Below are 25,708 nucleotides of genomic sequence, written 5' to 3' on the forward strand. Positions count from 1 at the left end.
AGGGAGAAGTTCTTAAATAACAAATTTCAAAAGTTATTTTATTTCATCTAAATGCTATTAGGATTTCAGGCTGATTTCTAATTAAGACAAATCAATGTACGTGATTCGATAGGAGGGTAGTTAAATTTCTTTTCCAGTCAATTCCCATTGGTATCATCTCGCTCAAACCCTTCTCATGCATTTAAGCCATCTCATTTCCGTTCATGGATGACGGTTTCTCCTGTTTTAATGGTAAATTAAGTAGCTGCCTCGGTAGAAACGGTATGATCTGGTCACCCAGGGCTTCTTGGGCAGAAGGCAGGGCTCACTCTTCAAGGCCAATTCTCTTGTTTTTTTCTCTTTGTTATCTTCTGTTCAATAAATCTTCTCAGGTACTCAAGGGTTTGGTCAATATTGTTTAGATAAAAGTGGAGTTTGGAGGCTAAAGTGTATTCTATAAAAAGAAGAGTTAACAGGAAAAAGTCAGAACTTTGAAGAGATTCGTGAAAACAGGAGACACAGGACAGCCAGATACCATTCCCTACATGTATATTTAGGAGAAATATTTTTGATTCTTTCATACGCCTGCCATGTTCCCATCCTATTGGCTTCAGGCATCCTTGCTATGTCTGAACTTAGGCTTGTAAGCTGCCAGAATCCAAGGGGTGACATGTCAAAGATGGTTCAACCCTTGACCCTTGGTTTTCTCATGTGAAGCTCAGTAGCCTTTACCTTAGAATATATAGGTGTTTTCTAATAAATAAGTTGCAAGAGGGCCGATTTTGCTATTCTCCTGTGTTTATAACTGATCTTTGTTTCTCAGGTCATTCATCTTTGATGAGTTGATCATATTAACCGATCTGGCACAGATACTATAGAACTATGAAATATCATGTGTATTGTACAGTTGGGTTGCTACATAGAAGTCTGGGTCTGAGTAAAGTAGGAGTGAGATGATGGCCAGTACTCTGTTCTCTTCTCAGTAAAGGAAGGGCATTGTTCAGATCCCTTGGCTGGGGTTGGGAAGAAGCCCTGTTCCTATTTCCTGGGAGTTGGTATATTGTTGCTATTGTTATCGCTGTCGTTAGTTGCTAAGTCATGTCCGACTCTTTGTGACCCAATGGACTGTAACCTGCCAGGCTCCTCTGTCCTCGGGATTTTCCAGGCAAGAGTACTGAATCAGGGTGCCATTTCCTTCTCTAGGGATCTTCCCAAACCAGGGATGGAACCCAAGTCTCCTGCACTGGCGGAGGATTCTTTACTACTGAGCCACGAGGGAAGCCTGGGGGTTAGTGTACTTCTCCTAAATAGCAAGTCTCAGAAGTGAGGGCCAAAATGACATACTGCAAGATGGGACATTCTGGACTAAGAAGTGGTTATTAGAACCTCTGAGGTATCTCTCATGAGGGTACATTGGAATGACACTCCTGCCCTGCTGCAACAGAAAGAGCATTGGAGAAGTGGCCTAAGGAGAATGATACAAGCTGTGCTTGTTGCAAGAATAGCAGAAAATGTTAGCAAAATTAGAACAAGGAGACAGACCAATGGGGCTAAGCTCCCTTTGTTTAGTCTGCTAGTGATTGGACCTGTTAGGAGGGTGTCATCCTTTAGAAAAAGAAATTGTGACTGTTAATATCCAATACTTTGGCCACCTGATGAAAAGAGCCGACTCACTGGAAAAGACCCTGGTGCTGAGAAAGATTGAGGGCAGAAAGAGAAGGTGGAGACAGAGATGAGACGGTTGCACGGTATCACTAACTCAATGGACACAACTTTGAACAAACTGGGAGATGGTGAAGGACAGGGAAGGCTGGCATGCTGCAATCCATGGGGTCACAAAGAGTCGGGCATGACTTAGTGACTGAACAACAACAATATTGTATAAAGTATAATATGGGGAAATTAAAATTATAGTTGGTGTCATTGTTCCTGTTAGTTTTGTATGAAAGGGGCAAACTGATACAATGGAAAACAATAAATGAACCAGGAGAGATGGGGCGAAAACTATAAATGGAGCTTTATTGTGCTGGGGAGTATGTACGGAAATTTTTAACTTTTGCAAGGCACATGTAGAGGTAGGGTGATATTGACTGGAGACCAGATCTATTTATTAGAGAATATAAAGGCATCCATGGAATTTTCCAGGCAAGAATCCTGGAGTGGATTGCCATTTCCTACTCCAATAAAGTCCTCAGGAATGGTTAATAGGAATATACTGTAAAGACAATGAATTCAGGGAATGTGTGCAGTTCACCACCACTTTACAGAGAACTGGACAAAATAGGGACGGGAAATTGCAGAATATTTACATTCCTGTGACCACAGAAATGAGATAAGTCAAACCGACACAGTTGAAGCCCCACCTCCTGGACTGGAAGGTCCAGGGGAAACTGGACCACTTATGCCTGCTTCCAGCATCCTGGCATCTGCAGCTTCACCTGTGTGCATCCAGACGTGTCCAGCTCTTTGTGACCCCATGGACTGTAGCCCACCAGGCTCCTCTGTCTATGAGATTTCCCAGGCAAAGATACTGGAGTGGGTTGCTGTTTCCTCCTCCAGGAGATCTTCCTGACCCAGGGAGCTAACCTGCATCTTGTGCTTCTCCTAATATTGGCAGGCCGTTTCTTTACCACTGAGCCACCTGCGAGGTTCAAAGGCCATTTGGTGGCTAATCCACCCCCAGTCTGATCCCCAAGAAAAGGTAATAAGCATTATGTGGTCTAGTTAACTCCACCTTGAGGGAATTTATGGGAGGAGTTGAGGATGGGTTTGTACTGCAGACCAAGATAGAAGTGTGGGGGAAATATCTGAGTTGGATATGATGAGGTTAACTTGAGCCGACACTCTATGGGAGCATCTTATGTTACTGACATCTTGCTTCTCCCACTGTCTCTGGCCAATACTAGGTACTATTATGGAGCTGGTTCGTTCTCATCACCCTCTCTGTCCTACTCAGGAGTACCACTGCCTGGACTGGAAAAATGAGTCATGCTCTTCGCCCAAGCCCTGTTTTGATTGGTCCACCCACGGCCCCTGAGGTTTAGATGACTCCCCTTCCCTTACTGTGGCCAGAAGAGAGGGGCTCACCCAGAGAAGGAGGAAAACGGGAAATTATCATCACATACGGCAGAGGACAGACGAGAGCTGATCCCACTCACCCTGATGAGGGCGAGACATGAAGTTGGCCTCCACCACTCTGTGGTTCAGGGGCTGAGTCCTGCGGTAACCGTTCTGGATGGTCTTGTTCTGGTGATTCAATAAGGAATTCTCTAGCTTCTCAACCTGCCAGCAACATGAAAGGAATTCATGAGAGGAGAGGCACTGGGTAACTTTTTTAAAGTTAGTTAACAGTTGAACCAGCGCTTGGATTTATATAACTCTGATAAAGATCTCAAGTCCTGAAGTGGTTCTGGGCACTGTGTGCCTTGGCGTTCATCCACCCAGTCATTCTTCCGGCAATATCTTTCGATCTTTTTCTATGGGTATTTAGCCGTATTTCTTTCATGAAATACGTCTTTTCTCTTTGGCTGATATTTAGATCTTCTCTGCTTTGATAGCTTGTGGCTTCACTGTGACGTGTTTAGTGTAGGCTCCTTTTTGTTTTCATTGACTCATTGGGCTTCCTTATTATATAACATGGTGCCTTTCAACCCTCTGGAAAATTGTCAGTCAACATTTCTCAAATTATTCCTCTTCTCTATGCCACCTCTCTTCTCCCACTATAATTTCAACTTGACATTTTTCAGGTCTTTCTAGAATTTTCTCTATACCTCTCTACTTTTTCATATTTCTACCTCTTTTTCTCTTTATGATGCTGCGTTTTGCATAATTGTCTCAGCTCTGTCTTCCAGCTTACCAATTCTTTCTTGAACTTGTCCTACATGCTATTAAACTATTTGTTGAATTATTAATTTCAGTTACTATCTTTTTATTTCTAGAAATTAACAATTTACTTTTCAAGTTGACTTGGTCATTTTTATACTTTGTTCTTTCTTTGTATTTCAAACTCTTGTACATATTAAACATATCGAATATGTTTATTTATAGATATTATGCATTCTTTATAATATTAAACATCCTTTATATTAATTGGCTGATAATTACAATATCTGAAATCTTTGTAGGTCTAATTCTGCTGATACTCATAGTGCCTTTTTCTTGGTATTTTGTGATTTTTTTTTAATTGAGTTCATCTCAGATAACTTTATTTGCAGAAATTCTTCTAGATCTGAATTTAAGGTGCATTTCTCATAGATAACTAACATTGACTTTTGTTAGGTATCTCGGCACTTTCAACCTGGTTGGCAATGTTTTTACATGTTGGTATAAGAATAAGGGGACTTTGCATTTTTTCCTGAAATAGGGAAATGGAAAATTTTAAAAGAGGAACAACATTCTGAGGAACCCAGAAGGTTTGCTTTGCAACCTCAGTAACATTTGTCCTTTATTTAACTCAACAAATACTTATTATGTGCCCATGCTAGGCTCAAGGACAAAAGATGATTGATACAGCTCTTCTTCCCCTCAAAGGGCTACAGACATTTTTAGATGGTAAAGGGCTAAATCTGAAGCTGTCCTTCTTGCATAAAGTTATTTACGAGGTTAGAATGTAGCCCCATAAGGACATGGAGTTTGCGCACGTAATACCTGGTGAGAGCGGCACTCAATAAATATTTGCCTTCACTATGCAAATTTTCTCCTATGGCTTGGATCAGGTCCCAGTGTTTTCTGTTGTTGCTGTTGCATTGCCTATCGATTTCTTGGACTCTCTGATGCCTGTTGGCCCGTTTCTGCTACAGCACAGCACTAGTAAGATCACCCATGGTGATAGAGGTGAGGCACTACAGCCCAGGACATAGAAAACACTATAGGAACCCAGGTATTGGCATTAGATGAGATTTAGGGGAACACTCATGTTGATCAGGCCGTGGAGAGACCAGGATATTAAAGCAATCTCGTACATCACCTGTGTCTTGGAGAGCTTGACAGTATCTGCTACCACAAACCAGTGGACGTTTTCTGTACAGGGAGGAGTGGTGAGTGACCCCAAGTAGCTGTAGTAGTAGCGGAGGTCCCCAGGTAGCATGTCCTCAATGTCAAGGCCTCTCAGAACTGTGCTTTGTCCTAATAGAGGGGATGAGAAGCAATGTCAGGGACCACTGCTGCCCCTTGAGAGGACAGCTTTTGGCTCATATCTCACCATGTTTAAATCTCCTGATTTAAGCAGAACTTAGAACCTGATCATTGGGAAACATCACCCAGTGTGCTGCTTCCCGGAAAGGGTTAAGAGCAAAGACTTTGGGGAGAAACCCACTCAAATACCTCCTCTGGCTGGGTGGCCCTGGCGGGATACTCACCTGTCTATAGACAGGGGACACTCGTGGGAGTTCCCTGGTGGTCCAGTGGCTAAGACTCTGTGCTATCAATGCAGGGGGTCTGGGTTCGATCCCTGGTCAGAGAGCTAGATCCCACATGCTGCAATGAAAGATGCTGCATGAGGAGGAATTCTGCTCTTTTTCCTGAGCACTTTTGCATTTTTTTAATGGCAAAGAGGATATCAGTGTAATATATACATAAACAGGCTTGTTTAACCAAGGCTGTGAAGTCTAGTAGTGCATAGCCCAATGAGCAGGCAAAAAATTTCTAAGTTTTTTTTTTTTTTTTCTGGTTGCACTACATGGCATGCAGAATCTTACTTCCCTGAACAGGGATTGAACCCATACTCCCTGCAGTGGAAATTGGGAGTCTTAACCACTGGACTGCCAAGTTAAGAAGATGAGTGAGTGACTGGCTACCTTCTCCATGAAGTGGGAGGTTAGGCATCCCCTTCAGGGGAGAAGCTGGGGCCAGGGAGGGGGTGCTTCGGGAGAGAGGAGAAAAGGTGATGCAATCATTGTGGAGAGGGGAAAAGAAAATGCCCAGAGGAGTATTTTAGGATTTCTGAGCAGTGTTAGTACTTGTTTATATTTTAGCTAGGAATGAAAGTAATACCAATTAGAAATATCTGTGTTTCTCTCAGGCACACTCCTTATAGGCTCTTTGGCTACAGACTCTGAGAAAGTAGAAGTTGGCGTAGGGCTTTATCATGTAAGCTTGTGGAGGGATGGAGGGCATTTGCATGGGTGTGTCAGTATGATGGTCCGTGGCATCCAAGCCAGGTAAAGAGAACTGAGAGGCAAGAAGCGTGACTAGTAGTGAAAACGTGGAGGCCCGTGAATTGGAGGTCAGGAGATTACTGGAGAGGTTGAGGACTGAGGTCAGGGAACTGGAGTCCGGTATACGGGGCAAAGTGAGATGCCCAGAACAAAGGCTGCAGCAGACATGGTTACAGCTTAGGGTCAAGAGTTGATCGTGGGAGTGGGCAAATGCTCTGACAAGAACTCTGCCTTCTAGAGGCAGAGAGAAGGGAGACCAGCCCAGTGTCTGCATTCACAGACACCGTGACAAGAGGCTTCACTCTTGAGACTCTTCTCAACTAGAAACCAAGGAGCTCATCTCTGTCTAAGGACCAGGATCATCACTACCAGCTGGGGCCAGAGGTGAGGGTGGCTTAATTGAAAATATCCCTCATTCATGAACTCAGGCCATCCAGACTTTCCAGTTGTGGAAATCGACAGGTAGTTTATGAACGGGTCTCTCAGAGGTGTGTACAGCCTGAGCCAACCACGGGAACTGCTGGAGCCAGAGACCTTGCACAGGGAGCTAAGTGACCCCTGGAAAGCTTATCTGCAACCCTCCCCACCCGTGGCTCTCCCTGCCCTCCGTCCCCATCACACGCAGGCTCATTCCTCTGCCCTGGTGCACCTTCTGTTGGTTTCCCTTACCTGCATACTGGATGTCTTCCAAGTGAGAAATGAATTTGCTGTAGTAAGCATTTTCAGTATAATCCTTTACCTGCAGGGGAAACATGGAGCAGTTAACCTAAGGGAGGTGGGTCCTCCATCTGGTACTATCTCCCTTAATTCAGCTGTTTGGTATCCTTGCTGATGGGGCAGAGCTATGAGGGCAAGGAGGCATCCGGGGAGACAGTCTGGCTGTTCTTTGCACCAACTGCCTTGGCTCACCAGTTTCTTCCAGAAAGACAAGATCTGAAGCATTTTGGCAGCTTGCCAGAAAAAGATCTTCTTGGCAGTATCTGGTGATATCCTCATGGAATGGCCAAAGTCACTGTTAAAATATCCCCAGTGACCTTAGCTTTGGGCAATGTCAGCCACAGTCAGATTCATTGTGGGTTTTTTTTTTTTTAGCCACTGCCACACAGCACGCAGAATCTTAGTTCCCTGACCAGGGATCAAGCCCATACCCTCTGTAGGGGAAGTGTAGGGTCTTAGCTGCTGGACCACCAGGGAGGCCCCCAGATGCATTATGGTCAGGGGGCCTGGTCTCAAGTGCTCCGTTCTTCATCCTCAGGACTTTTGACTGGATGGACGAGAGCCAACTGTCCAAGGCAAAACTGCTCCAACGCTGACCTCCGACATCCTCTATTTTTTGAACGAGTGTTTACTTTTTAGAAGTCAGGAGAGTTGCTTTTGGTGACAAAGGTCTGTGGACAATGGTTCTTTTCAGTCAACGATGCTGATCCATTCTTCCATTGGGTGAAACTTCAGACTTTCTTGGATTTCTTCTTTTTCTAATCTTAAATTTATTTTTTAATTGGAGGATAATTGCTTTACAGAATTGTGTTGATTTCTGCCAAACATCAACATGAGTCATCCATAAGTATATATATGTCCCCTCCCTCTAGACCCTCCTTCCCACCTTCCTCCCCATCCCACCCCTCTAGATTGTTACAGAGCCCGGGTTTGAGTTCCCCGAGGCATACAGCACATTCCCATTGGCTATCTATTCTACATACGGTAATGTAAGTTTCCATGTTACTCTCTCCCATACATCCCTCTGGAGGTCTCCTTCCTCCCAACCCCCTTCCTTCGATTTCTGACTGTCCTTTATCTGTTTTCTAAGTGTGTTATCTCTTTCTCTGTTCTTCTAGCTACCTTTTGTGTTAAACAAATACTTTCAGTGTACCATTTAACCATTTTAAGTTATTAATGGTTGCTCTAGTGACTTCAATGTGCAACTTACATCAGTTTGTGCTAGAGAGCATCCCAGGTGGCGCAGTGGTAAACAATCCACCTGCCAATGCAGGAGACACAAGAAACTCGGGTTCGATCCCCAGGTCAGGAAGATCCCCTGGAGGAGGGCATGGCAACCCATTCTACTATTCTTGCCTAGAAAATTCCAGGGACAGAGGAGCCTGGTGGGCTACAGTCCATGGGGTCGCAAAGAGTTGGGCACAACTGAGCATTTTCTCCTAAATACAGATCACATTTTCCTATTTGCATGCTGAACTTTTTCCTTGATTCCTAGACATTTTAGATAACATATGGTAGCTAATCTAAATTCTGATTTTTAAAAACTGTCCTGCAGAGTTTTTGTTGTTGTTCATGTAACTATTCAGTGACTTGCCTGGGCTTTATCTGTAGAATATATGTCCATAGTACTGTGTAGCAGCTGATGGATCTGCTCAGGTCTTAAGTCTTATTTTTATTTTTTTAGCCTAGGACCGTCTATGGTCAGCACAATTTTAAAGTCACTCAGTGATTTTAGTAGAGGTTGTGCTCAAACCCCAGGAGCCCAAGCTGATGGATCTGTGTGTGGCTTGAGGAGCACATTCAAAGGTCAGCCAGTTACCAAGTCAGACTCAGCTTTCACGTTCCATCAGGCCTTCTTGGGAAGCTGACACAAGCTCTCTGTGTCTCTCTCATTTTCAGGATCTCCCAGTTAGATTTCTGATTGGTCTGCCCCGACCACTCACCTCAGTGAGGACGTGATAGACTCCCAAAGCTGTGAGTTCTCCTGGTTCCTGTCTTTTCTGTTGTTTGCTACTTTTATCAGCAATCTAATGAATCCCTGTAACTGGCAGTGAAGCTGCTGGTTCTCCTGTTCACCTGCCCTGAGGAAACTACCTTGCTGACCAAGTTGTTGTTGTTCAGTTGCTAAGTTGTATCCGACTCTTTGCGACCCAATGGATTGCCGCACGCCAGGCTCCCCTGTCCTTCACCATCTCCCGGAGTCTGCTTATACTCATGTCCATTGAGTCGGTGACGCCATCCAACCATCCTATCCTCTGTTGTCCCCTTCTCCTCTAGTCTTCAATCTTTCCCAACATCAGGGTCTTTTACAGTGAATCAGTTCTTCCCATCAAGGGGCCAAAGTGTTGGAGCTTCAGCTTCAGCATCAGTCCTTCCAATGAATATTTAGGTTTGATTTCATTTAGGATTACTTGCTGACCAAGTTAGCAGATGGAAAGAGTACCAGGCAAGAAGCCCACAAACTCCCACTGTTCTTACTCAAAATTCTCAGCATTTATCATAAATAAGTGCTTTACCTTGTTACTGTCTTTGGTCCATTTCCAGAGCACTGATAACGCTTGGTTTTGATGAGCTGTGATCAGTCGTGTCCAGCTCTTTGTGACCACATGGACTGTAGCCTGCCAGGTTTCTCCGTCCATGGAATTTTCCAGGCAAGTATACTAGAGACAGTTGTCACTTCCTTCTCCAGGCAATCTTCCTGACCCAGGGATTGAACCCATGTTTCTTGTGTCTCCTGTGTCTCCTGCATTGGCAGGTGGTTTCTTTACCAGCTGAACCACCAGGGAAGCTAATACAATACTTATTTGGGGAGTGGATCGTATTCACTGACCATTTCTTGCTGCCTAGACATAAGTCCCACTCTCCAGACTTTCTGAGGAATGCAGAAATGTGGCCTCTGTCTACTGGGCCGCAGGCTTCCTCATGTCCTCAGACCAGTTTCTGTCAAGTCAGCCCCTCTGGGATCAGCTCTTCTAACTCAGCTTGTCCAGATCATCCAAGGTCCTTGAGGTTGGTGACCCAGAAGCACCACAGTAACTGTGAGCAAGGACTGGGGAAAGAGTAGGTCTTTCAGGGACTTCCCTGATGGTCTGGTGGTTAAGACTCCACACTCCCAATACAGCGGGCCTAGGTTCAATCCCTGATCAGGGAACTAGATCACACGTCTCAATTAAAGATGCTGCATGCTGCAATAAGGGACAAAGATCCTTTGTGCCACGACTAAGACCAGATAAGTAGACAAATATTTTTCTTTAAAGAGTAGATCTTTTATCAAGTCAGTGTTTCCAAGAATTGTGAGCTCAGGAATACATGAGGAGAGACAAGTAGGAAAACCCTCTCTCTACACTTAACACCTTGTTTTGACACCAGTTTATAACTTCGAGTGTGTAGGTTCAGCCTACCTCAACCAGGGCCGCCAGCACAGCCAAACCATCTGGCTCTTTCTGGGCTTCCTCATAGCTGTTGTATTTAGAATTGTAGTGGACGACGTGAATCTGTGGAAACAAGAAAGGGAGTGAAAGTTGTTCAGTTGTGTCTGACTCTTTGTGACCCCATGGACTACACAGTCCATGGAATTCTCCAGGCCAGAATACTGGATTGAGTAGCCTTTCCCTTCTCCAGGGGATCTTCCCAACCCAGGGATCGAACCGAGGTCACCCGCATGGAAGGTGGATTCTTTACCAGCTGAGCCACCAGGGAAGCCCAAGAATACTGGAGTAGGTAGCCTATCCCTTCTCCAGTGGATCTTCCCAACCCAGAAATCAAACCAGGGTCTCCTGCATTGCAGGCAGATTCTTTACAGGCTGAGCTATCAGGGCAAGTCAAGGGCAATTCCTATAACTTTCAAATGCTTCAGGTTTTCAGGAAAGGAGGAAAATGAAAAAAAGATGCTTCATCTGGCACCTCTGCTTGACTGACAAACACTGCTGACCACCATCTCCCTCCATCTGGGCTACAAGATCTAACACCAGAAAGTTCTGAGAAGGACATGGGGAGAGGGCTGAGAAAAGTTCATGGGGAGAAGCTCTGGTTAATGCAGGCTTGTATTGCTTGTATTAGCTGATTTTGCTTTATATTTGCAAAGTAATGAACATTTCTAATATTTATTGAAACAGCTTAATTTGCATAGCCTGTACTCATACAAAAAAATAATGTATACCACTTGTTTGCTTAGTAAGAATAAGTGCTAGATTTCTAATTTTAAAAAAACAGATACACAACAAGCAACAAAAGTTTACTGTATGGCACAGGGAACTATAGTCAATATCTTGTAATAACCTATAATGGGAAATAATATGAAAAATAATATATGTATATATGTATAACTGAATCTTCTTGCTGTACACCTGAAACTGTAAATCAGCTATACTTCAATAATATATATATCAATAAAAAAGAATAATGTATAAAATATGTGAATCAAGTTTAAATTAAAATTTTGACCCTAAAAAAAAAAAGCCCAGAAAATTCTCCAAGAATGCAAACAACATGAGTGGGATTATGTGTGCTGTGTGCTAAGTTGCTTCAGTCACATCTGACTCTTTGTGACACCACAGACTGTAGCCCGCCAGGCTCCTCTGTCCATGGGATTGGAGTGTGTTGCCATGCCCTCCTCCAGGGGATCTTCCTGACCCAGGGATCAAACCTGCGTCTCTTATGGGGAGATGGCAATTCACCTTCCCCTAGGCAGACAAGCTGGCAGAGTTCTAGGAGATCGTATGAGGCCACGGGGTTCTCCTGAGGTCTCCCTAGAGTGGGCATATGCCCCCTTACCTCAGGAGGCCACTGTCAAAACATGGTCAGCCGAAGCAGTGATAATCCTCACTAGTGTCTCATCAGTTCTCTCTTTTTTGAAGTAGAATCCAATACGCTATCTTTACGAAGCCTCCTAAGTGGCACTAGTGGTAAAGAACCCGCTTGCCAAGGCAGGAGCCTTAAAATACATAAATTCAATCCCTGGGCCAGGAAGATCCCCTGAAGGAAGGCATGGCAACCCACTCCAGTATTCTTGGCTGGAAAATCCTATGTATAGAGGAACCTGTCAGGCTACGATCCATGGGGTTGCAAAGAGTCAGACACGACTAAAGCGACTTGGCACGCATCCATCCTAAGCAAGAGAGGAAACCAGCAAATCTACCACACAGAAATCCAGCTGAAACTAAAGAGGGCTTGCCCCACTCGGTGGCCTGTATACTCCTGCTTCGGGCTGACTTCGTGAAGGCGGGGACCCAACCGGAACCCCCAGCACAGAACAGTGATTAGTGGTGAGTGAATGAAAAATAAATTTAACCTCAGGGTGACCTGACTCATCACTGCACAAAGTGTTTTTGGCTGTTGTAGTGAGAAAAGTAGGGGTTCCCTGGTAATCCAATGGTTAAGAATCTGCTTTGCAATGCACGGGACACCAGTTCAATCCCTGGTCCGGGAAGATCCCATGTGCCAAGGGGCAACTCCACCGGTGCAGCACAGCTGCTGAAGCCTGCAAACCCGAGAGCCTGAACTCCACAACAAGAGAAGCCACCGCAGTGAGAATCCCGTGCAGTATGGCTAGAGAGTAGCCCCCACTCACTGCAACTAGAGAAAGCCTAGAAGCAGCAAGAGCCACCAAAAAATAATAGTAATAATAAATTAAACAGGGCTTCCCTGGTGGCTCAGTAGTAAAGAATCTGCCTCCAATGCAGGAAACCTGGGTTTGATCCCTGATCTGAGAAGATCCCACATGCTGAGGAGCAAACTAAGCCTCTGTTCCGCAACTGCTGAGCCTATGCGCTAGAGCCCGGGAGCTGCAACTACTGAGCCCACATGCCACAGCTATGGAAGTCTGAGGCTCTACAGTCGCGCTCCACAAAAGAAGCCCCCGCAATGAGAAGCCCAAGCACTGCAACTAGAGAAAAGGCCTAGCAGCAATGAAGATCTGGACAGCCAAAAATAAAATAGATAAATATTTTTTAAAACAGGGCTTCCCAGGTGGCTCAGTGGTAAAGAATCCACCTGCCGACCCAGGAGACCTGGGTTTGATCCCTGGGTTGGGAAGATCTCCTGCAGGAGGAAGTGGCAACCCACTCGAATATTCTTGCCTGGGAAATCACATGGACAGAGGAGCATGGCGGGCTGCTGTCCACGGGGTGGCAGACTAGAGCAAAGCCCTCCCAGCAGCAAATACCCAGGACAGCCAATAAATAAGTAAATATTTTTTAAAAAGAAAGTATCAGAAACATGACTATGGGGTTTGAAAGAAAGAGGAACCTGAAGGTACCTCAATTACGTATCGCATCCCATCCACAGTGTGCTCAGAGCCGCTGATCTCCGAGGATGCTCCGCCCCAGTGGAAGTGCATCTGCTTGGCTAAGTACTGCGTGCCGTCGGATGTCGTCATGCTCATGGTGGATGGCAGGCTGATTTGTACTAGAAGAGAAGACGAGGGGCGGGGAGTGTGCGGAAGGGTGAGGACAGGGCAGGCCCACAGGTGAGGCAGCGTCCCTGCCCACCTGCCCACTCCTGGAGCAAGCAGGTGCTATAGACAGACCTAGATTGCCATGGGCAGGGTGACCCCCGCTGAGGAGGCAACTGGCACACAGGGCTAGTTGGGGACCAGGCCCTGAGCTGGGCTGAACAGGCACTTGTCCCAGGGCACACACCTTCCCACTCAGGACCAGCAGGTCAGGAGCAGGACACCAAAGGGCAGGTCCAACTGATTATCCCTGAAAAAATAGGGCTAGTGAGTGTGGAAGCCAGAATTCCACGCTTCAGCTGTGGCCAATTTTGAAATTTGCCCACAGGGTAGGGAACAGGAAATGGGGCCTCTTGGGACTGTTTTGATTACTTTTACTACCTGAGGTGAATACCCTGGAAGGCCGAATTGAGGTCATAATCTTCTCCACGATGTGGTTAAAATCTTCATCCCATGTTGACTTCTAGAACCAGCCCAACTAACAATCCATCCCGCTGCATAGAAAGGAGCATCCCTGAGGGTTTCTACGCTTTTTTTTTTGGTTGAACTGCTCTGGGTCTTCACTGCTGCTCAGGCTTTCTCTAGTTGTGGTGTGCTGGCTTCTCATTATGGTGGCTTCTCTTGTTGTGAAGCACAGGCTCTAGGCCATGCGGGCTCAATAGTTGTAGCTCCTGGGTTCTAGAGCACAGGCTCAGTAGTTGTGGTGCTTGGGCTTAGCTGTCCCATGGCATGTGGGATCTTCCCAGACCAGGGATCAAACCTGTGCCCCCTGCAGTTGCAGGCAGATTCTTAACTACTGGACTCCTAGAAAAGTCCCTTTATTTTATGGACCGAAGAGCCAACCCAGGGAGGTAGAAAGATTTGCAGTCACTCATTTTGTAGGTCCAGGCAGAACCAGGCCTGGACAGGACATCATCACTGCAGGCCTCAACTGGTTTTCAGAAGACAAGAGATCAAATTCTGCAGCATGTCAGGAAATACGCAGACTCTCAGCATGGGATTGAATTTGATGTAATCATCAACAGTTTCAAATGTTAGGTTTTTGTCGACAGGAAAATGGTTTAGTCTTCTAGATAACTCATGCCTTGGGCCCTACAGACTTTCTACAGGGAAGTCACTCTGGTCAGACAGCTGTCTTGTTTATTCCACTGGCTTGGGCCTCAGAGAAAACTCTATATTTTGGAATGAGTCAGGCAAAAGGGAGACCTGCAGAGTGACCCCAGAAGTGACCAAGAAAAATATCTATGAGAGTATAACTTAGGACTCGGAAAGGGACAGTCAGCATCTGTCTTGTTAACAAGGTTTTCTATTTAAAGTCATTGATGATAGTTATAAGCAAGTACGTTTTCTTAACGAGCATATATTAGATCTTTGAGGACTTCCCTGGTGGTCCAGTGGTTAAGACTCTGTACTTCCCATGCAGGGGGCATGGGTTGGATCCCTGGTCAAGCAATTAGATTCCACACTTCTCAAGGTGTGGCCAAAAAACCCCCAAATTAGGAATTTGATATCTGTCAAATGCCCCCTTCTTCCCTTCCAGAAGCAGCAGGAAGCTGATGACAGCTTCATAATATGCCAGAAGGCAGGAATCTGGCCTCTGAGGTTTTACATGCCCTTTGGCAGAACAGGTGTTCTGTGTTTAGTGCTTAAAATGTGGCCAGCCTCAAAGTCAATGCTCCCATGAGAAAAATGGAAGAGTTTATCAAAGAAGATGTTCAGTTTTCTGTGTCCAGAGACTGCAGAGCTGAGGACAGTTAGTACCACATGAGCCGTAACAGAGATCCCGATAAGCATGTTTCCCCAGAAACACAATCCCCTGCAGACAGAATGTCTCAGTTCTCAAGCTGTATCAACAGGATCGCACAGGCCGGATTGAAAAATGGCAGCACTTCTGGGCTTATCACTGTGCTTTTGAAAAGGTAAGGCCAACTAGCTGTCCTCCCCAAAATCAATTTGCTGAACCTTCCAGGTTCTGACAATTGATTTAACTTCCAGAACTGACTCTTCTTTGTTCGGAACTAATTTAACCAGATTCTTATCAGCCCAGAAAAACCACATGATCTGAGCATTTTCTGTGCTCATGTCTACAACAAAATAGAGAAACTGAAAACAAGTTTTAGAACGATTTCCCTGGTGGTCTATGCTCCCAATGCAGGGGGCCTCGGGGTTCAATCCCTGGTCTGGGAACTAGATCCCACACGCCGCAACTGAAGATCTTGCATGCTGCAACTAAGACCTGGTGCAGCCAAATAAATAAATATTTTTTTAAAAAGAAGAAAATAAGCTTTAGAAACTTTTGCAGCACTTTCTCTCAACATCCAAGTGTGTTTTCAATTTCTTTTTGTTAAAATGTAATTGTATATCTGTATTCTAATCTAATAATTAAAATGGAAGGATATAAACATAAAATAGACATATAAAGTAGAATTTGAGATTAAGAATACAATCCGATTGACCATCTACAAATCAATGAGAAAGGCCTCGAAAAAGAAACTAACCTTGCGACACTTGATCTTGGACTTCTACTCTCCACATCAGTGAGAAAATAAAATTCTGTGGTTTAAGCCGCAAAAACCCCACAATATCATTTACATTAGCACTCCCTCCTGATTAAATAATTAGGTATAAAGCTAACGAAGTATATACAAGATCTATATGAGGAAAACTGAAAGATTCTGATGAAAGGAATCACAGAATAATTTTAAAAATGGAGAGGTAGTCCATAGTCCTGGATAGGAGGACTTACTATTGTCCAGATGTCAGTTCTTCTCAATGTGACCTAGAGACTCAGTGTGGTCCTAATCAAAACCCCAACAGGTTGTCTTGTGGATGTCAACAAACTAATTCTGACATTCACATGGAGAAGCCAAAGGCCCAGGAAAGCTGACACCGTGTTGAAGGAGGGGAATAAAGTTGGAGCACCAATGATACCCAACTTTAAGACTTATTGTAGAACTACAGTAGGGTCATCTGGTGGTCCAGTAGCTAAGACGCTATACTCCCCATCTAGGAGCCCAGGTCTGATCCCTAGTCAGGTAACTAGATCCCACATGCAGCAACTAAGACCCAGTGCAGCCAAATAAATAAATTAATTTTTTTAAAGGCTTACTAAAAAGCTACAGTAGGGACTTCCCTGACAGTTCAGTGGTTAGGACTCTGCTCTTCCACTGCAGGGGGCGTGGGTTCAATCCCTGGTCGTGAACTAAGATCCCACATGCCTCTCCACAAGGCCAGGGAAGAAAAAAAGCTACAATAATCAATGCAGTGTGGTCTTGGTGGAAGAATACACAAATAGATCGGTGAGCCTAAAAGAAAGCCCAGAAATAGACCCCCATAAATACATCCAACTGATCTTTAACCAAGTAGCAAAGGTGATGTTGTTGTTCTTTACTTGCTGAGTCGTGTCTGATCCTTTGTGACCCCCATGAACTGCAGCCTGCCCAGCTCCTCTGTCCATGAGATTTCCCAAGCAAGAATACTGGAGTGGATTTTCATTTCCTTCTCCAGGGGATCTTCCTGACCCAGGAATCGAACCTTCATCTCCTGCATTGGCAGGTGGATTTTTTATCACTGAGCCACCAGGGAAGCCTATGGCAAAGGTGATACAATGGAGCAAAGGGAGTCTCTTCAACAAATGGTGCTGGAACAACTAGACATCCACACACACACACACACACAAAAGAATCTAGATAAAGACCTTATATGCTTCACCAAAATTAATGCAAAATAGATCACAGACCTAAATGTAATGTACAAAACTATAAAATTCTTAGAAGGTAACAGAAAATTTAGATAACTTTGGGTATGGTACCTTTTTAGATTCAACAGCAAAGACGCAATTCATGAAACAAAGAATTGATAAGCTGGGCTCAATTACAATTTAAAATTTCTGCAAAAGAGAGCATCAAGAGAATTAGACAGCAAGCCATAGACTGGGAAAAAATATTTGTATAAGACACATCTGATAAAGAACTGCCACCCAAAATATACAATGAACCCTTAAAACTCAACAATAAGAAGACGAATAACCCAGAGACCATAACAGATACCTCCCCAAAGAAGATACACAGATGGCAAATAAACATATGAAAAGATGCTCCACAGCACAGTTCATCAAGGAAATACAAATTAAACCAATCATGAGATGCCACTACACACCTATGAAAATAACCAAAATCCAGAACACTGACAACACCAAATGCTGGCAAGGATGTGGAGCAAGAGGAACACTCATGCATTGCTGGTGGGAATGCAACATGGTGCAGCCACGTTGGAAGAGAGATGAGCAGTTCCTTACAAAACTAAACATACTCTTACCATACAATCCACCAATCATGCTCCTTGCTGTTTTCCCAAATGAGTGGAAACCTTATGTCCACACAAACATCTACACATTGGTGTTTATTGATGTTTATAGCAGCTTTATTCTTGTTGCTAAATCTTGGAAGCAGCCAAGATGTCCTTAAGTTGGTGAATGGGTAAATGAACGTTGGTGCATCCAGACAATGGAATACAATCCAATGCTGAAAGGAGCTATCAAGTTGTGAAAAGACACAGAGGAACCTTCAATGCACATGACTAGGTGAAAGAAGGGCTTCCCTGGTAACTCAGCTGACAAAGAATGTGCCTGCAACGCAGGAGACCCCGGTTAGATCCCTGGGTTGGGAAGATCCCCTGGAGGAGGGCATGGCAACCCACTCCAGTATTCTCGCCTGGAGAATCCTGTGGACAGAGGAGCCTGGCGGGCTGCAGTCCATGGGGTCTTAAAGAGTCAGACACCAGCACAGGTGAAATAAGCCAATCTGAAAGGGTCCCACTCTTCTGCCAACCTCCCAGATGCTTCAGAGAGTGATGCTGGAAGCAGGATCTTGACATTCGTGATAAAATGACGCGTTCATGAATTATTTGTGGAGGTCAGTGATCCAAATCATAGGTATCTGAGGGCTGCTACCTTCGCCAGCCACATGAAGAGCAATGGGTTTTATTTTCTCAACAGAGCAAAGAGGAAATCTGAGTCCTATGACCCTACCCCCCATAAGCCTATGCAAATGGACAGTAGTGGGAGTAGAAAGGGATGTTTCCAAGGAGGACACAGTGGAGGAATCGACATCCGGGGACTGGGTCCAGCTCGACCATTAGAGACTGTATGACTGGAAGTCCCTTGGATTCTCAAAGTCCCTGGTTTCAGCCTAAAAAATACCTCCCTCTGGGCTTGTCTTGAGGCTTGGAGGAAACAACCCACTTGGTGAAAATGAGAAAGATGTGTGCCAAGGTATAGCCGGATTTTATAAGTGTCCAGTCTGGGCTTCTAAAATAGGGAGGCCCCAACACCCAGCCTTTCCTGTCTGACCTTCTCACATATAAAACGTGACCAATCAGACCAGGGCACAGATCAACAGAACACACAGTGGGCCATGCAGCTTTGCTGCGTCGCCTGTCTGTCTGCTGAATCTCCACTGGTTGAGTCAGAGTGGGCTTGGAGAGAGGCCAGTGGGGAATGAAGGGGTGAGTGGAAAACTGAGTCTACAGACAGCCGCTGCGCGACCCGGGACAAAGTGCCAGGACTCAACACCTGCAGCCCCCAGGCCACACTCTGCAACTCCGCATGTCTAGCTCTGGGCAGCCCTACCAGCCTCCCCCACCGCCCACTTCCCTCGCTCTCCCCCCAGGGACAGAAGCCGGTCTGTAGCCCATCCTTACCCGTGTGGCCATTGTTGGTCATGGGGAACTCCCCGTGCCAGAGTCCGTAGCCTGTGAGGTTCAGAGCCCTCAGAGAAGGGTTGTACCGAACTTTCTTCATCTGCAGGTCAATGGGCGACTGTCTTCTCCCCCCACATTTCGGGTACTCCAGCGGCCAGTGTGCTTCGTCCAGCACACCCTCTGACATGGGAGAGAGGCAAGGGGGTCACAGTGAGAGGTGCTGCCCAGCTGGGCCCTCTCTGTGGGCACTTCACTCAGTATAGAGGCCAGAGCTGGTAGCTCACAGCAGGGCCTGGCCAGGGAGGCCAGCAGAGGTTGAGATCAAGGCCAGAGGTCTGCCTTCTAGAAAGCAGAGCAGGGCCTTCAGGAGGCGGGCTGTTGTTGTTGTTTAGTTGTTCAGTTGTGTCCAACTTTTTGTGACCCCATGGACTGTAGCCTGCCAGGCTCCTCTGTTCCTGGAATTTCCCAGGCAAGAATACTGGAGTGGGTTGCCATTTCCTTCTCCAGGGGATCTTCCTGACCCAGGGATCAAACCTGCATCTCCTGCAACGGCAGATGGATTCTTTACCACTGAGCCATCTGAGAAGCCCAAGGAGGCAGGAAGGACATCTAAATCAGCTTCACAGACCCTGGGGGGCTTCGGGGCTGGTTCCTAATTTTTCTGTTGCAACCACTGGCCCTGAGAACATGACTTAGTATTTTGAAAGCAATGGCTATCTTTAAGACCTAGCTTTGGTTTTTTTCTTTGAGTGACTGTCAGCTAATGAATATGGGATCTGGCTACAGTGCCAGTGGTAAAGAACCTGCCTGCCAATGCAGGAGATAAAAGAGACACAGGTTCGATCCCTGGGTTGGGAAGATCCCCTGAAGGAGGGCATGGCAATCCACTCCAGTATTCTTGCCTGGAGAATCCCATGGACAGAGGAGCCTAGCGGGCTACAGTTCATGGGATCACAAAGAGTCGGACATAACTACAGGAACTTGGCACAGCACACAGCTGATAAACAGTGCTGAGGGCTCCTTGGCCTTGGCCTTCCTGTGTTACTTTTAAGGGCTTTTCCTCACTTCTGAGTGGCAGTTTCCTTTCACAGCCCTCAACACTATCAAAGCCCCATATACACCCTACGGCAGGACCTTCCCACCTCTTTTCTTTCCCAACCCCTCTTGACTGGTTCCCAGTATTGTAAAGACCACCTGGGTGCCTACACTGTGGATTCAAGGCAAGAAATGAAGCATCAGGTTCAAGGATAATCTAGAAAAATTAGTTGAAAAAATGTCAAAGAAAGGAAATTTGTTTTCTTAAAGGTAGTTACTAATTACAAAAAAGAGTGATGAAAGCATAGGAATTCCCTGATAGTCTAGTGGTTAAGACTGTGCACTTCCACAGTTAGATACCTGGACTGGGAATTGAGATCCCACAAGCTGTGTGGACAGCCAAAAAATTTAAAAAAATAAAACAACAAAAAAAGCAAGTCTTTGTAATGGGGTATTCAGCCTGCAAACAGTTGTGGATTTCTGGTCTCACCTGTTTGCAACAGGGACTCCAGCTCTCTTTCCCCTCTCAGGGGGCAGCTGTGTCACCCACAGGTTATTTCGAGAAAGATGATCATATCTGGGCCTCTTATAGTTTCCTGGTTCAATAAAAAGTCAATTCTTTATTTCTCCTCCTCTCCTCACTATTCAATAATACACACCAAATTGTAGACAAGTCTTTCCTAGAAGCAGATGCAAGCATCAAAGTCAGAATTTTTTTTTTTGCTCCGCTGCCTGCCATGCAGAATCTAAGATCTGGGACCAGGGATCGAACCCCTGCTCTCTGCATTAGAAGTGCAGAATCTTAACCACTGGACCCCAGGGAAGTCCCAAGGCCAGACGTCTTGAGCACTGCCAAAAAGGCTTTTTGCCAGCATGAGCGTTTCTCAAGTGTTTCCAAGAGGTATTTGCAGTAGCTTTCCTGTACTCCTGGTGCTTCCAGAAGGCCACAGTCTCAGGCTATGCTGAGCTGAGAGGAACAGTCTGCACTGTGGGAATCCTTGCTTGTCCTTACCCTACAACCACCCTCAGCATCTACGGGCCTGCCCAAGCAGAACCCTGGGGTCTCATGGTGCTGAGCCAGGGAGGGATCCTCTGGGTCAGACAGAATGATTGGTCACTTGGCTTTCCTGCCCTCTGCTGCCAGACTTCCTGAACCCTCCCACGATGTCCCTAACTCTGCTGCCCTTGACTTAACAGGACACACATCCACCCTAAGTGGACACTTCCCCCAGTATCTGAGGCCAGGGTGGACTGTGCAGAGAGCACTTTCAAAACCTGCTTGCTCCTGACTCCAGCAGCCTTGAGCATCCTCTTGGGCCCCATGCCTCCCTCCAGGACATAGAGGAGGAGGGCCAGGCAGGTGCTTTTGCTCCTGCCACACAGAAGAGGTGTTTCTTATCTGAACCCCACAATCTTCCTCTCTTTGGCTCACATGTGGGCCTGTGGTAAACACTAGAGGTTTTTTTTCCACTTCATGTCCTGTAAGCAGGGCTCGAGGTATGAGTCTGGGGCCTCAGCAGAGCTAGGCAACGGAGAGAGACCAGCTCGGAGGCCGTGTAGTGGTCACTTGGTTCTTGGCACATTGAATTGTTCTAGATAAACTGTGTATCATGGAATTTCCAATAAGAAAGTTCTTGCAAACCCCATACATTTTCAAGGGGACTGCAGGGAGCTCCCGTCAACCACTTTTTTTTCCTATTGGAGGATAATTGCTTTACAATACTGTGTTGGTTTCTGCCATACATCAACATGAATCAGCCATAGGTATACATATGTCTGGGCTTCTCAGGTGATGCTAGTAGTAAAGAACCTGCCTGCTAATTCAGGAGACATAAAAGACACAGGTTTGATTCCTGGGTTGGGAAGATCCCCTAGAGGAAGGCCTGGCTGTCCACTCTAATATTCTTGCCTGGAGAATCCCATGAACAGAGGAGCCTGGTGGGCTACAGTCCATGAATCAGACATGACTGAAGCGACTTAGTACACATGCATTTATATGTTACCGCCTTCCTGAACTGCCCTCCCATCACTCATGCTATCCCACCCCTCTCGGTTGTCACAGAGCAGTGGATTGAGCTCCTTGAGTCACACAGAAATTCCCACTGGCAATGTGTTTTACGTATGGTAATTTGTTTGTTTCCGTGCTATTCTCTCAATTCGTCCCACCCTCTTCTTCCCCTTCCTGTGTCCACAAATCTGTTCTCTATGCCGGCATCTCTACTGGAGTGAAAGTGATAGTCGCCCAGTCATGTCCCACTCTTTGTGACCCCATGGACTATAGCCAGCCAGGCTCCTCTGTCCATGGAATCCTTCAGGCAAGAATACTAGAGTGGGCAGCCATTCATTTCTCCAGGGGATCTTCCCAACCCAGGGACTGAACCCGGGTCTCCTGCATTGCAGGAATCCCCCTTGCTGTCCTACAAATAGGTTCATCAGTACCATCTTCTAGATTCCATACACATGCGTTAATATACAGTATTTGTCTTTCTCTTTCTGACTTACTTCACTCCATATAACCGCTTTATTTTTTATCTCCACAGACAGAGAGTGCAAATGGCTTCGCTGTCAGAAGCACTGAGCAGGCTGTCAAGCCAGCCCCAGGAGTGGAAAAGCAGAAACCCTGTGCTTGATTCAGGGATCTAGAAATGGGGAGAACTCTGTCCTTCTCTCCCTAACCGAGGTCTCCCCCAGCGTGAGATGTGGAGCCCCCAACAGCACCGCACACAGTTGTCACATGTGGTCACCCCGACTGACCAGGCTTCGCCCTCGAGAACTGGGCACTGCCCCTGGGGTGGGACTTACCTGAGTAGGTCCACTCGACCCCATGCCAGGCCTGGGCTCCCAGCATGAGCAGGGATAGCAGGGTGATCAGGGGCATCATGTTGCGGCAGGTCTGGAGTCAGGGCCGATGCTGCGGAGGCTCCTCTTTTAAAAGCTCAGAAACTGTAAATAACAATTTACCGGGTCTGGCCGGCTGATCCACCCTTCGCTGTGCCCACTGAAAAATAGCACGCCCCTCACACCCTCTTCCCTGGCCAGGTGACGCGCACCTGCCCCATCACCCCTGGCACAAGCACTGAGTCCACTTGGCCCAAGGGTTTGGTTGTTTGCTGTCTGATTTATGAAAACTCACTCAGAGGGTCACACACTGCGGCCTTTGTGGGCAAGCGACTACCTCGGGCCAAGGAGATGGCCCCAGGCAGAGGGCTGCAGAGTGGGGAGGTTTTTCCAAAACAATGGCATTTTCTGTGACCTCACTCCTGGCAAGCAGGGCCCAGGAAGGGAACTGGTGAGGGGCATCACCAGTGCCTAAAACCCCAGCCGGATGCTGCATGGTATTTCCTGCCTGCCTCAGCAGTAGACACCTGCCACTAATGCAGACTTAGGGCTGCCCTCAGCCAGACAGTTGGAGAGATGGCCTGGGCCCCATGCATGGTCAGTGGTGTCGACTCTTTCGAGACTCCATGGACTGTAGCCCACCAGGCTCCTCTGTCCATGGGATTCTCCTGGTAAGAGTATTGGAGTGGGTTGCCATGCCCTCCTTCAGGGGATCTTCCTGACCCAGGGATCAAACCCACATCTCTCTGTCTCCTGCATTACACGTGGATTCTGCTGAGCAACTGGGGAAGCCCCATGTTTGAGCATAAAATGGAGGATCCAACTGCAGGCTGTCCTGTTCTCATCCTCTTTTTCTCTTAAGCCTTTTGTGTGTGTGTGTGTGTGTGTGTGTGTGTGGACCATTTTTAAAGTCTTTATTGAATTTGTTACATTGCTTCAGTTTTCTGATGTCTTGGTTTTCCGGCCACAAGGCATGTGTAATCTTAGCTCCCAGACCAGGGATCAAACCTGCACCCTCTGCGTTGGAAGGCAAAGTTTCAACCACTGGACCACCGGGGAAGTTCCTCATCCTAACTCTTGAATCACTGGTGGATGCTGAGTCCCAGCTCACGTGTCCTGGGCTATCCCAGCTACTGTGGGTATCTGAGTTGCTCTATGGAATGGACTTGCTCTGACAGCCACAGTGCGCTTGGTCACACCCAGACCCATCCAGCACTCCAGATCAATGAATTGCCTAATCCTCCTGTGTCCACTTGGGTAAACAGTCTTTGAAATTAGCTGAGAGAGAAATTTTCGAGATTGTACTTGCTGACAGGCTTGCACTTCCTATGCCCTTCAGAGAGGACACAGGCAAAGGGCAGAAATGTTCTCGGCCTGAAACAAAGGACAGTCCTGTTCTGCAGAACAGAGCTAACGCCCTCTGCAGCTTCTTTAATCTCATGGCCTACTTTTCCCTGGAGTCTGAGGGATGCTGCAATGGCAGTACAATAGCATGATTTAACTCTGGTGGAGAGAAAGGATTCTGTGGCCAGACCAACAGAGTTCACATTCTTGCTCTGCCACTTACTAGCTGTGTGACCTTCAGCAAGTTACTCAACTGCTCTTTGTCTCCATTTCTCCAGTTTAATAAGACTTAAGGATAGTATTTCCTCATGCAAGGAGATCAAACCAGTCAATCTTAAAGGAAATCAACCCTGAATATTCACTGGAAGGACTGATGCTGCAGTTGAAGCTCCAATACTTTGGCAATCTGATGTGGAGAGCTGACTCATTGGGAAAGACCCTAATGCTGGGAAAGATTGAGAGCAGGAGGAAAAGGGAGCAACTGAGGATGAGATGGTTGGATGGCATTACTGACTTGATGGCCATGAGTTTGAGCAAACTCTTGGAAATAGTGAAGGACAGGGAAGCCTGGCGTGCTGCATTCCATGGGGTCACAAAGAGTTATACATGCCTGAGCAACTGAAAAACAGCAACCTCCTCCTGCTGAGGATGTAATACTAAGAGTAGCACCTGGTATGTGGCAAACAGTGTTATTATCATTTTGTGGAGAAAGGAAGTGACATCATTGTCATCTAGCCTGTTGGGGAGGGAACAGAGGTGAAAATGCAGAACTCGATCTCCAAATGAAACAGCTTTCCCAGGTTTTCAGAACTCGGAAATCCACTGCCCAGTCTTGCTAAGGAAGTTAGATCCCAGCCTGCTGGGCCCAGGTCTGGCTGAAATGGCCACCTTGTAAGACCCCAGTTCTTCTGAGGACACTGAGCTGGGCATCTACCTTTAGGACTTTTAGACAAGCCAGGGTGCCCTGATACCCAACTGGTAAGAAAACAAAAACTGAGCCATCTAAACTTTTTTCTTAAGAATCACAGAAAGAATTAGAGAACTGCAGAGGGAGCCAGAAAGATCCTGATGTGGAGAAGCCAAGGAGCTTTGCTGACATGAGAAGGAACTCAAGTAAGCCAGAGTGTAAGACAGGGGAAACTGCAGAGAGAGGGAGGCGGAAAGGAGAATGAGAGGAGATGGGAATAGACCTACGGAGAAAGGAGGGTTCCTGGAGCCACATGGTCTGGCCTGAGCGTCGGCTGCTTCCAATGGCTCCCATACTCAGTTTCTCATTTGTGTGTGAGAAGTGTGGTCCTAGGGTCAGCACTTTGGGATGCCTGAGAGAGCCCTGGTGCTTTATTGCTCTGCGAAATCTTTGAAGTAAGTGCACAGTTGCTTTTGGGCATCTGTAATGTTAGCATCCCTCACCTGGAACCCTACTGCAGAACATGCATCCATCCATCAGACCTGCAGCTTTGCTTGGGTTTCTCTGTCTCTTTGGCCAGCT

General features: G+C 46.4%; 1 protein-coding gene across 2 annotated transcripts; it reads right to left on the minus strand.

The window, feature by feature from the left end:
• Positions 1-311: 311 nt before the first annotated feature.
• On the minus strand, positions 312-22,918 carry CA6 (carbonic anhydrase 6). 2 transcript variants are annotated; one of them, XM_068986549.1, is made up of 9 exons: positions 22,840-22,918; positions 19,003-19,182; positions 13,108-13,256; positions 10,253-10,345; positions 6,804-6,873; positions 4,946-5,103; positions 3,138-3,261; positions 3,008-3,037; positions 615-685 (listed from the first exon to the last, which is right to left on the minus strand). In XM_068986549.1, the coding sequence occupies exons 1-9, from the start codon at positions 22,916-22,918 to the stop codon at positions 615-617; spliced, it is 954 nt and encodes a 317-aa protein (XP_068842650.1). The 2 variants fall into 2 exon arrangements, with proteins under 2 accessions (XP_068842649.1, XP_068842650.1); XM_068986548.1 differs by lacking the exons at positions 615-685; positions 3,008-3,037 and adding an exon at positions 312-433.
• Between the last annotated feature and the right edge of the window lie 2,790 nt (positions 22,919-25,708).

The sequence above is a fragment of the Capricornis sumatraensis genome, chromosome 14 (genome assembly GCF_032405125.1).
Source record: "Capricornis sumatraensis isolate serow.1 chromosome 14, serow.2, whole genome shotgun sequence".
Lineage (NCBI taxonomy): Eukaryota > Metazoa > Chordata > Mammalia > Artiodactyla > Bovidae > Capricornis > Capricornis sumatraensis.

Coding starts and splice junctions, on each gene's coding strand:
- CA6 (XM_068986548.1), bottom strand. CDS start 22,918: ATGATGCCCCTGATCACCCTGCTATCCCTGCTCATGCTGGGAGCCCAG. Junction 19,183..22,839: donor GGTCGAGTGGACCTACTCAG/GTAAGTCCCACC, acceptor CTCCCATGTCAG/AGGGTGTGCTGGACGAAGCA. Junction 5,104..6,803: donor GGAAGACATCCAGTATGCAG/GTAAGGGAAACC, acceptor CCCCTCTATTAG/GACAAAGCACAGTTCTGAGA.